The 12,410-nt window shown below is 42.9% G+C and overlaps 1 protein-coding gene across 1 annotated transcript in view; it reads right to left on the bottom strand.

The window, feature by feature from the left end:
- llgl1 (LLGL scribble cell polarity complex component 1) overlaps positions 1-12,410 on the bottom strand; it is a 59,408-nt gene that overhangs the window by 20,399 nt on the left and 26,599 nt on the right. The window contains exons 3-9 of the mRNA XM_049560173.1: positions 10,311-10,392; positions 10,044-10,204; positions 9,494-9,640; positions 4,113-4,275; positions 3,650-3,796; positions 2,214-2,400; positions 1,864-2,084 (exon numbers count right to left, since the gene is read on the bottom strand). Of these exons, the coding sequence (XP_049416130.1) occupies positions 1,864-2,084; positions 2,214-2,400; positions 3,650-3,796; positions 4,113-4,275; positions 9,494-9,640; positions 10,044-10,204; positions 10,311-10,392 (1,108 nt within the window). The remainder of the gene's footprint in view (positions 1-1,863; positions 2,085-2,213; positions 2,401-3,649; positions 3,797-4,112; positions 4,276-9,493; positions 9,641-10,043; positions 10,205-10,310; positions 10,393-12,410) is intronic.

Genomic DNA, 12,410 nt, shown 5'->3' with positions numbered 1-12,410 from the left:
TGAAAACTTTCCTCCTTATCTTATTAGATGAAACAGATGTTGGCGAAGTTTTCCTTTGGGGACATAATTTACAGATGAAAAAAGATAATAAATCACAATACGTCGCAATATATTTTAGCCCTATACTCAGCATAGTTTAAATCGCAATAATATTTTATCTTGACTCAAGTATGGTGATAATATCATATCGTGGATCCTCTGGTGATTCCCATCTCTAATGCGTACAGGTGCATGTTTTTGAAAACACCACAGAGAAGCAAATGTACGCAGTATGATAAATGTCAATTTTTATATGGTTTCATGGTATACCGCTGCAATCTCAGCAGTGACCCATGTCTACTGATGTGTGTTTTAAAAAAACCTTTTAGGATTTATTTTGCTTCAAATTCACAAACTTTCAAGGATTTTAAGGACCTCTGGGAACCCTGTGAAATGAAGCCACACTTTGGACTATTTTTTCCTCTTTACTGTGACTCCTTCTTGTTGCAACTTTCCAGCAGCATGAGTTTGATGTCACTGTTTTGCAATACTCAACTGTTAGAACATCATACTGGTATCTATAAAAGAAACTCGGAGGCATACGATTGAGATAGATCAAACCGTTTGGAACCATCTCTTACCTGGAATCAGCTCTCGATTCCCATCCCTAAGTCATACTGTAAGTAGTCTCACCATCAGACAATCAGAGATCTCCGCCTTCTGATAGTCTGAGGACACTCCTTTCTAAAGTGTGTTTAACACACCAGAGAAAACGGCCGGCAACAAAGCAACGCCTCTTGCATTTTTTAAAAGGACACGCCCTCCCGGAAATGTGCATCATCTCATCCGCAAGGACACAAACACACAGAGAGCTTGAAAATGGATGCCGAGAGAGTTAACTCTGTTTTATCAAACGTGTGCTCAGTCCACAAGATTGTGGAAATGAAGGACTTACAGTGACTTTGTTTAAAACTTTTAACGCAGTCGGACTATGTTTTCGAGCACAAGAGTTCAGCGAGCCACCAAAGGACCGCCCTGCGGATTTACTATTGGTTCTGCAACATAGGGAGTTTTTTTAAACTCTGAAATTGTATCTGCCCATCTAAACACAAAATCAGGGAGACAGACATCAGTCTTTAGTTAAGCAAAGCGTCTAAAGACTGACTTGTGAGTCTATACCGTACTCCGTGATGCCATCCATTTAACTTCAGTATCCTTAATCTAAACCTCTGTAATTTCACTGTACTTGCTCCCCTGTCCTGAACAGAGGCAGCAGCTGATCCTTGATGACACCCGACAGCCTGTTGGTAGAAATCCAAATCAAACCCTGTAACCTGAGTCTGTGACCATGCAGGTTTGTATGTATGTACAAAGTATGTACACTGACAAGCTCTGATGGCTCCATTTGAAGCATGAGCAGCCTGACTATTGGCCAAGCTCTGTTTAAGGTGTTCTCAGGTTAAGCTGCTTACATGCATCTTGGATTCCCTGTAATTGAATACCCCTTCTACCATGAATAAACCAATTTACACAATAAACCCTTCGTTTATAGCGTCCTGCCAACACAGAATCAAAAGATGCTGCTGCCAGCTACATGCGACTGAGCAGAAATCAATTAGAAAACATGAAAAAGAAACTGAAGCCCTGAAGGAGAGGATGCCAAAAGATCGTCTGAGAGACAACAGACCAAAAGAAAACTGCGAGAAATGTGTCAACAAGCAACCAAATAATCACAAATAATAGTAAAGCATTAGCTTTCTCTGTATATGGGAGTGAACTGAAGATATAGCTACAAAACATTAGCTTTATTTCTAAGTATTAACAACATATTTTAAGAGTAAAAGTGTCAGTACATGTGACTGCACACCACAGTGCGTTTCTCACCCCGTGTGCTTGTTGCCGGCCCTGCTGTGCTTTGCTGGCGTTGACCAGCCTCTCCCAGAGTTTGGGAGGGACGCTGGCGACATGGAAAGAGCAGGTGATAGCTGAGGAGTGGAGAGGAGCCAGGTAAGGAGTGGGCAGAGTGGGCCAGCCGGGGGTCTGGAGGTCTATCACAACCAGCTCCTCCTCCAGTAACACGACCAGCGCAGACGGCTCATCAAACTCTGTTGGAAGGAGACAGATTATGAAGTGCTGATGCTCCTGAAACATTTAGACTGTATTACACAACATGATGGTGAGCTTAAAACTCTATATACATAGATACACAGCATAAACGTAGGCCAGCTCCTGACCTTTCTCTTGCTCTACGCTGTGGACAGTGAAGAAGTCGATGACTCGGGATGTGAAGTCAAGTGTGACGTGGTCTTTGTCTTGTTGAATGGTTAGACAGTGGCGGTCACCGTAGCTGGCCCTGGGCATCCCTCCACTGTACAACAATACTGGAGAACTGGAGGCACAAAGAAAAGTATTTTTATTCATCTAGAACAACATCAAGCGAGCATGCATATAATTTGGAAAATAGAAATACCACTGGCAATACAAAAACTGTTTTTCTTTTCTTTTATTAACTACTTGGAGGAACAATGAAAAGCCAATTTTCTGTTCACTTTTTATGACTTTTTGTTAGTATCCTTCTTGCGGTAAACTATAGCAGATTGTCTTCTTGGGGAAGGAGACAACACATTTTGTATTTATGGGGAAATAAAATACAGATGAAAATGTATTTAAAGTGTAATAAGTGTGTAAGAAAGAAAAAACAAATGAAAAACAAAACAAAAATGAATCTTACATATTAGGGGTGTAAGAAAATATTGATAAACTTAAGTACTGCAATATTATGTTCTGTGATTCTCTATCTGTATAAATTCATTTACTCACATTGCAGAAAAAGCAGTGCTTTGATGAAGGGCTGGGCAACATGAAGATATGTATATCGTTGTCGAGATATGACACTATATTTTGTCTTACATTTTGAATACCGTTGTATCATGGTATGGCGTAAATGTTTTTTCCCTCATTTTAAAGTCTGAATTACAGCAATGTGATGTAAATTCATCACTTAACAAACTTGACACACTCACATGTTTTAACTCTTGTTAACACTCATGAAAAACTAAAATTTTTATGCATAAGGTGGTGTGTTCCTTTATATTTTGAAAGTTTTCCTAAATTTAGATTGTAAAAAGTTGCAATATATTGCCTTACTTACAGTATCACAACATATCTGGCACCCCTAGTTTCGTGATACGCATCATATCGCCTGATTCTTTGCAAAACACTGCCCTATTATGAAGAATGACAACAACAGACAGGAGTGAAGATATACTGGTGCTGTGACCTAAAATGTCTAGTCTGGCTGCAGGAATCAAACAGGAAAGAATACTGCCTGTGTTGTTCTCCAATGTTGATGGCCTTACAGGAAATATGTCTGCAGTCATGAACAGTAAAGTTGAATTATACAGACAGGACTGAAACAAAATCCCAAGGAAGCCTACACACAAAAGTGCTAGCTGTTGATGTACAGACATGGTTCGTTAAGTCAGTGTCAGTCACAGATCACTGGTCTTTTTGACGAGACAGACACCTTCACACGACCTAGTGACACTGTGGTTAAAGAGGCTTCAAACAGACACAGGCTGGGAAACACAAATTGGTATTTCCCGTCTAATGTCTGTCTGCCAGTGTGTGTGTGTGTGTGTGTGTGTGTGTGTGTGTGTGGGGAATGTACACATTTCTCACCATATGGGATGGTAGACGACACTGGTTGGTGGTTGTTGGTGTTGCCGTTAGTAACAGCCCACACAGCATAGCCCCCGTCGTTATGAGAACTGACAAATAAGTTTCCAGTGCGTTCCCACACCAGGCTCTCCAGCTGCTGCAGGGGGTTCACACACAGTATACGCATCAGACAGAGTTGCATAGCAAAAGAATTACACCTTATAGAATAATAATGAAACTAAAGGAGCTGCTATTGCAGTTTTTAACTACTGTTATTCCTCTGTAACGCCTCTTTGGCCTGTTACAGTAAACACCAACATGTCCAGAACAGTGACAATAAAAAAAAAAGTAACACACCGTAAAACAAATCTTAAAAGTTCCTCATTGTACCCACATGAAAGATTAATCGTAGAACACTGTCAGTAAAAAGGCAACACCCACGTGCACTAAGTTTTGCTCTGTTAACCAGGTACCTGTTTGCCCAGGAAGAGCTGCTCGGCATGACGGGTGCTCAGATCCCAGAGGACCACCAGGCCCCGGCTGTAGCCAATCAGAATCTTCCCCGACTGCTGAGGATGTTCCTGAAGAGACTCCACTGGCCCCAAGGACTTCCCACATCTGTAATCATCTGGCAGGCTGGGGAAACAAAACATCACCCATCATCTAACACGTGTAGTTAATTTGTAAACCAACATGCCGTAAATTAAAATGTCTACAGGTCAAAACAAGGTGAAAGAATGCCATACTTACCCTACCTTAGACAATTGTGTTAAATACATTTTATAAGTATGTTTAATGTCCATAATTGACCCTTTGCTAAGTCCTGCCCCCGGACACAGACTGGCCAATCATAATGTAGCATCAGGCCGGCTTAGACCAGGGTCCGACAACATTGACCCTAATGCAATCGTCTCATATTTTCAGAATTTCACATCAGTTTGTAAGCACACAGGTGTTAGTCAGTCCGAGCTGTGTTAAATCAGTCTTTTTCTTGTTTTGAAGTTCTGACAAAATAAAACGTTTAATTTGATGTAAGTTTTTAGTCGTGGCTCATGCAAATACTGAAGTTCAATGACATAAACACTATCAATAACCAATAGCTGTGCTCTCCCCAGCACCAAAGCAGCAAACAGGGTAGACAGTAGTCTCGCTCACCAGACCTTTCTCAAGAAAAGAAAGGTCTGGCTGGGCCGACTCTCACTTAAGAACTTAAAAAACGCCCCGGCTGCTCGTATTTCTTTCAACCAATCACAATCGTTCTTGGCGGTGCCACAGCAACAGTGCGCTTGCAAAAATATTGCCGGGGGGAACAGGTTTTGGTGTAACACGCCCACAAAAATATCGCCTACAGGACGCGAACCATGGCAGAAAAATGGCTACATCCCCGCAAGATCAAACACTGCAAAAGTTAGTAAAGGACGTGTTGAAAACGGTTGAAAACTGCTACACAACCGGAGGTTGTAGGGCGGGACTTCAGCAGGTGGCTCGTTCTGCCCAATGAGAGGCTGATCTATGCAGTGAACTTCCGCCCACTCAGACTAGGTAGACAGTAAACATGTAGGGGACTCTGAGGCACAAGAACGTGAACAAGTCTTGGTTCTCTTGTACTGTGGAAAAGGAGGAGAAACTGGTGGAGGTGGGGCGTGAACAAGAGTCACAGTGTTTAATCAGATACACGTTGAATAATCTTATTTTATTTAATTTTTGAAGGTTCTTCTCTCATTCCCACCATCTCGTCTTGCTAAAAAAAAAAAAAAACGCAGCTAACCATCAGAGGCTGGTAGCGTGCTGAGGTGACAAAATTAAACATGTAAATTGTGTACTGTTTACCTTTATTGATTATATTGATGTCAAATTGACAAGAACACTGTCAACATATGAAGCATTTTATCTTCTGTTTCTAGAGTTCCTTGTTTTTGCAGACATTCAAGGAAGTGTTCATATTTCATACTTCTCAAAGGGAGTTTGGCGTGACATTTTCCGCCAGTCTTTTACCATCAATCCTCAACACAGCTTCACAAGATATAAAAGATGATCCAGTGAGTGGAGGAAAAATCTGTGCTTACTGATAACCCAGCTGGAAAGCAGAACACAGGGACTGTATAAACTCCACAGGCCTCTTTTCTTTTGCACCAAAACAACCCAAAGCAAAACTCTACGTGTTTAAATTTATGTATAATCTAATCAACACCGAGCTCAAACCAGCTGTACAAACTTTTATACTACCAGAGGCTGCTCCTCCAACAACAACAACAACAACAACAAATCAACAACAAGCTGGAGCTGTTGGAGTTTGTGAACTAGACATTCCTCTGAGGCAGCGGAGGAATGTAGAGCAGGACACACCCTCGAGATGTCAGAGGATTCCCTCACCAACGGATGGGGAGAAGAGAGGGAGAAGACAGAGGAAGACAGGAGAGGAAGCATCGGAGAGACGGAGGAAATGAAAAAGAAACAAACAAAGTGGGACGGACAAGACGCGATGCAGCTTTCTGCTGCGGATGAGGCAGAACCATCGGAGAAGAGACAGTCGGGCCTGCGTGAAACACACTCACAAACACACACACACACACACACACACACACACACACACACACTCACACACGCATACAGACTTCTGACTGCTTTGCTGGCGTCCACTGAGGAAGATCCTCTCCGGAAGCACAGAGGCAGAAACATTCCCAACAAAGCATTCCATTGTCTCCGTCTCTCCGTTCGAGTATTTTTAGGGAATCCAGCATCCTGCTACTGAGTCCCGGTGATGAGCCTCTATGAGTGTGTGTGTGTGTATGGATTCAAATGTGTGTGTGTGCGCGCACGTGCACGTTGGAGATTCAGCTGAAACACTTCCCCAACCGGAACATCGTGTTTTGGCAGCCGGTACAAAGCCTCCCTGTCTAAAACCTCCCCTCCTTTAAACATACCATACAAATCACACACACACACACACACACACACACACACACAGGCCTTATCAGGGCCCTCGTTAGGCCTCAGTTCTGCCCACTTCCCTAAACAAGCCTGGTTAATGAGGGGTTAGGCCAACCAGTCAGACCGTCACACAGCAGAATGGAGAGGGAACACAACAGCAGTGCTGTGATGAGCTGCCAGTGTATCAACACAGGAATGCAGCGAGAAAAGAGGCAGCACGAAAAATAAAGAAACTACTCTGATGAATGTGCAGTGGCTGGACAAAATAACAGAAACATCATATAGTGCCACATAATTATACACATCTCCTCTTTGTTCATGCAGTGTCTCAGCGTTTTGGCCAATTATAAATTGAGGGCAGTTTGCAGTGTTTACAGATGGTGAACCAGCAATTTACACAGCCATTACAGTGCATTCCGTTTAAAACGGATACTAATTGACTTAAATTAGAGGTCTTTTCAGGTCTACCCAGACCCTAGGACTTGAGGCTGGACCCTGACTTGTACGAGTTCGGATCCACATTTTTATTACGGTCAATCGGGTGTCAAGTCTGTTTATCACTACCCAGCTGGATCCTGATCAAGGGAGAAATGCATAAGCCCTGTGTGTGTAACTTGCATGATGGTGAGACTGACATAGGATCAAAAACTGCTGAGCAGCAGCACCTGCGTTACGGAGGTGAAGGAAAGTTAGATAGGCAGCCTGACAATATTCACAACTTCGATTAATTTCATAAAAAATCCTTTTCATTCTCTTGATCAGTGGACCCTTGCAAACTAAGGGAATATAAATAATCGTGGCACTGACACATATCCAGATTTAATAACCACTTCAAAAGCAGGGAGTCACCACTGCAGATTTAATAACCACTTCAAAAGCAGGGAGTCACCACTTTTTTTGTCTCCCTTACCATGAGTAAGGGAGAGTTTACCATGCCACCAGTAAATCTGAATTGCACTTTGGTGCTCATAGTTTCTGTCAAGTTAACAAACGACTGTCCATGTCAATACTGACAAAAGGTTCAACATTTATATTTGTATGAACCATCTAAGGCCCCATTTATATCAAACACTTTCAGTATGGTGCCTTTGGACCAAAAGTAACCCTTCAGGCATGGTATCTAGACCCTAGCATTTTCATTTGCAAACAGTGTTCTTGAATGTGAGCGGGGTTGTTGTTACTCACTGCTCCGTCCAGCATTCACTGTATTTCCTTATTACCGGTGACACAGATGGAAGTCTGCACCTCCTTTATCGTCCACAGAACGAGGTTGCACGCCGACATTTTCAGAAAATAAAACAGGCTGCAGTGAGAGTCTCTCTCCATGGGATATTTAAAAATAGCAGGTTTGTGCATTTAGTCCTTCTCAGGCAAGCTCAGGGGTTTAGTGTTGCTGGAGCCCACAGGAACGACGCTCCGCAAACCTTTATTTTTCTCCAAGTAAGGATTTAGATGTGGTAGTTAATATGTCTTTAAAGAGACAATAAAAACTAAAGTACGGACAATTTAGAGTCACCAATTAACCTGCGTGTCTTTGGACTGTGGGAGGAAGCCGGAGCACCCGGAGAAAACCCACGCTGACAAGGGGAGAACATGCCTCTTGCTGTGAGGCGGCAATGCTAACCATTGTACCATCTTGCCACCAGGTCTAGTAATTATATTTGAAAAAATGTTTAGGTCCAGTCAGATCTCAGACTTTCCCCGGTCCAACAGGGTTTGGGTCCATCATTCTGGACCCCTGAATAACCTCTAACTCAGATTACCTTGACTACCAGGTAGCCTTGAATGTTGGGTTCAAAGCCCCTGAAAACTAGATTTCAAACCTTTTATTACATTTGATGGTAATGTCTAAAAAAGCAATATTCAAAGTTAATGTGAAAGGTAAAAAAAAAAAAAAAACACAAGTCACATCTATCAAGTATGTAAAACTCAGTTAATCTGTTTCTTTCAGACTGTGCGGGTGTGGACTGAACAGCCCCACAATGATCATCACATTTTAAATCAAATCCTCATTGGTGCAGACATGTGTGCGACATCGCCTTCAAAGTAGTGTGAACAGCACAGATGAAAACACAAAAATGCAAATGTCTCATGTGAAAGAGCCAAAACATTTTCAGGTTTTTTAAAACAAGTCTCACAGTCAACATTTTTGCAAGGGAGTTGTCGAGGGAAAGCCGGAAAGCTGTCATGAAATTTGCAGCTTTTTGAGCTTAACTTCACTTATTTTTACTGCATACTGCAGCTATTTTATTGTCCTTCACTGTATTTCATTTTATCCACCCTTTTTCCCCAAACTCCTGTTCCTAAAAAAACATCTGCTCAAATTCCTATGCAAGATTTACAGCACATATCCAATGCAACAATGTCCCAAAACAGATGCCTCTACATCTCAGCTGCGCTAACTTGAACTAAAGAAACCATTATCGTCATCTGACTCAGCGCTCTGCTCTCACACCACATCCCAAAACCTGTATTATTCAGTACAATTCAGTTTAACAGTACATGAAGTCTGTTGCTTTTTCCTCAAGCAGTGTTCATTCAGGACATCTGACCGTTCTCATGATCCCTGAACCGCATGACCCCGACCTGCCTGCTGCTGCTCAGGTCAACATGGATATTTGTTTCTGTGTGCATGTGTGTGTCCGACCTGCTCAGCTGGAGCTGAGAGCGGAGGAAACTGGTGTGTTTAGTATTTAAAGGAACACATACTGTGACGGGGATGGAGAGGTGAGAATGAAGAGTGAGAAAGGAGAGACTACATAGGATCAACATGGGAAGCTGCTCATTATATGTATAAATACAATATAAAGAAGAGCTGGAATATTATTTCAAATGCACTGATCACCTTCACAAACATATCTTTCAGCTGCTTTTTAATTTGTTGATCCGTGCTCTATGTGGAGTCCAAATGTGACATTCTCACCTGTGCATGACTTGATCCTGGAGCAGCGTCTGGGTGTCCTTCAGTGATAGGCGGGGCAACTCCAGGAAGTACACGCCTCCTCCCTCTGTTCCAATGCAGAGCAGGTCGCATGACCTCAGCAAGAGGAGGACAGTCACCCGGGTGGCACTGGAGGAGGAGTAAGAATAAAGAGTAAAGCTGCCAGTCATTTTACTGTGGAACAGGCTGTGACGTATTCACTCGCCTTGCATGGAGTGCAATCTGACTCAACGTTGAAACACAAATTCACGAGGTTCTCCAATGACCAGCCAGTTTGAGACAGGGTGTGGGACTGACCTCTCATTCAGGAAATATTGTTTGTGTGCATCATGGTTGATATAACTACCATATGAAATATTACAACCAGCAGAGAAGTAGGGACACGGCTTAACTGCAGTAGGCGCAAGGACATTAAAGGTACAGTATTTTCCGACCAGGACTCCATTTCCCATGTTTTTATATCTAAATGATAAGTGGGAATGGGAAGGAATTTCTGATATTGGTCAAGCTACAATATGATGAAAATGTGTACCTGCAGCTCTCAATGCCAGGTCTTCCTGGAAGGCTGTAGCTGTCCACTTCCTGTAGACTGACCACGCCTTCTCTCTTTACCCCTCCCACCTCTCTTGGAGCCCCGGCCACCAGCTCCCACAGGTGAATCGTGTTGTCATCCAGCAGTGACAGCAGACGACCCTATCACAGAGCAAATTAAACATTAACATCACACACATTTTGGCAACCACTCTGGACACAAAGCTGTCCTTACATGCGGAAAATAAAGTAGCGTGATAGAACTTACCTGTCCAGGCAGGAAGTGGATCTGTGTGACAGCAGTGGTGTCTTTGTGTAATCCTGTGAACTCCACACCAGGGGATCCGTAGCTGCAGGGGGCCCGTCAAGGAAATTCACAACAAAGACAAATGACACTGAACAATGAAAGACTGGACACACCCTAACCTATTTTTAGTGAATGAGTGCCTCTCTGAAGCTTTGATAGTATCGGACCTGATGTTCACTGCAATATTTTAAGGGTGCTGGTCTTGGTCCATGTCTGGACATCAGTTACAGACACTTTGGGTGATCACAGGAAGTCACAGCTTGCCCACCTGAGAGTGAGAGCCAATCACATGGCAGCAACTCAAAGCATTTAGGCATGTAGTCATGGTCAAGACGACCTGCTGAAGTTCAAACTGAGCATCAGAATGGGGAAGAAAGGTGATTTAAGTGACTTTGAACGTGGCATGGTTGTTGGTGCCAGACGGGCTGGACTGAGTATTTACTGGGATTTTCACACACAACCATCTCTAGGGTTTACAGAGGAAGGTCCCACAAAGAGAAAATATCCAGTGAGCCAAAATGCCTTGTTGATGCCAGAGGTCAGAGGAGAATGGCCAGACTGGTTCAAGATGATAGAAAGGCAACAGGAAGTCAAATAACCACTGGTTCCAACCAAGGTCTGCAGAAGACCATCTCTGAAGCAACAACACCTTGTCCAACCTTGAAGCAGATGGGCTACAGCAGCAGAAGACCACACCAGGTGCCACTCCTGTCAGCTAACAACAGGAAACTGAGGCTACAGTTCACACAGGCTCACCAAAACTGGACAATAGAAGATTGGAAAAACGTTGCCTGGTCTGATGAGTCTGGATTTCTGCTGCCACATTCAGATGGTAGGGTCAGAATTTGGCATCATGGATCCATCCTGCCTTGTATCAACGGTTCAGGCTGCTGCTGGTGGTGTAATGGTGTGGGGGAGATTTTCTTAGTACCAACTGAGCATGGTTTAAACACCACAGCCTACCTGAGTATTGTTGCTGAGCGTGTCCATCCCTTTATGACCACAGTGTACCCATCTTCTGATGGCTACTTCCAGCAGGATAACACACCATGTCACAAAGCTCACATCATCTCAAACTGGTTTCTTGAACATAACAATGAGTTCACTGTACTCCAATGGCCTCCACAGTCACCAGATCTCAGTCCAATAGAGCACCTTTGGGATGTGGTGGAACGGGAGATTCTCATCATGGATGTGCAGCCGACAAATCTGCAGCAACTGTGTGATGTCATCATGTCAATATGGACCAACATCTCTGAGGAATGTTTCCAGCACCTTGTTGAATCTATGCCACCAAGAATTAAAGCAGCTCTGAAGGCAAAGGGGCCCAACCTGGTATTAGCGAAGTGAGTGTGTATGACTTCAGTTTATTAAGAATTGTCTCTGTTTTTGGATTCTTCATTGACCTTAGAAGCATGTGGGAAAAACAGTATTTTTTTTTCCAATGCAACATGGGATGAGTTACTGCTACACAAATGGTCATTAGGAGGGTGAAGTATTCCTTTAAGTCCACAGAAACAGCCGACACACTACAAGCCACGAGTGCAGCATGTTTAAGAGACAATCAAAAATAGCAGGGACTTAATTCTAGTCTATAAAACCTATTTTTGGCAATAATTCAGTTTAACAACTAAAATAAAGAACATTACACCACCAGGAACAATATTTACATATCAATGCACCTCGTATATCTGCTACCGTCACACCATGTTTGCTAACTGATGGAGGAAACTTTTTTTTTTTTAAACAGAAACCAAATTAAAAGGGCCGAGACTGTGAATGGTTAAACTGGTAATTCTGAGCTGTAAACCAGAAGACACACACCAGTTAGGTGTAATACTAGGGGGAGAAATTAGAACACTATAACAAAGCTCATGGCAATTACCAACACCAAATGACGCAGATGTTTAAAACCACCACACTGTATGTATGTGTGTGTGTGTGTGTGTAATCAGCAGAAAACTCCACAGAGTCTTCCTCCATTTGTTAGACTTGTAAATGAAGCTGAGCTGATAAAATAAAGGCTACACTCAAGAACTGTGACGCCGAGTTCACACAACT

This window comes from Epinephelus fuscoguttatus, linkage group LG19, assembly GCF_011397635.1.
Source record: "Epinephelus fuscoguttatus linkage group LG19, E.fuscoguttatus.final_Chr_v1".
NCBI lineage: Eukaryota > Metazoa > Chordata > Actinopteri > Perciformes > Serranidae > Epinephelus > Epinephelus fuscoguttatus.
The sequence above is the reverse complement of the archived record's forward strand: the minus strand, read 5'-3'. Positions and strand labels throughout refer to the sequence as shown.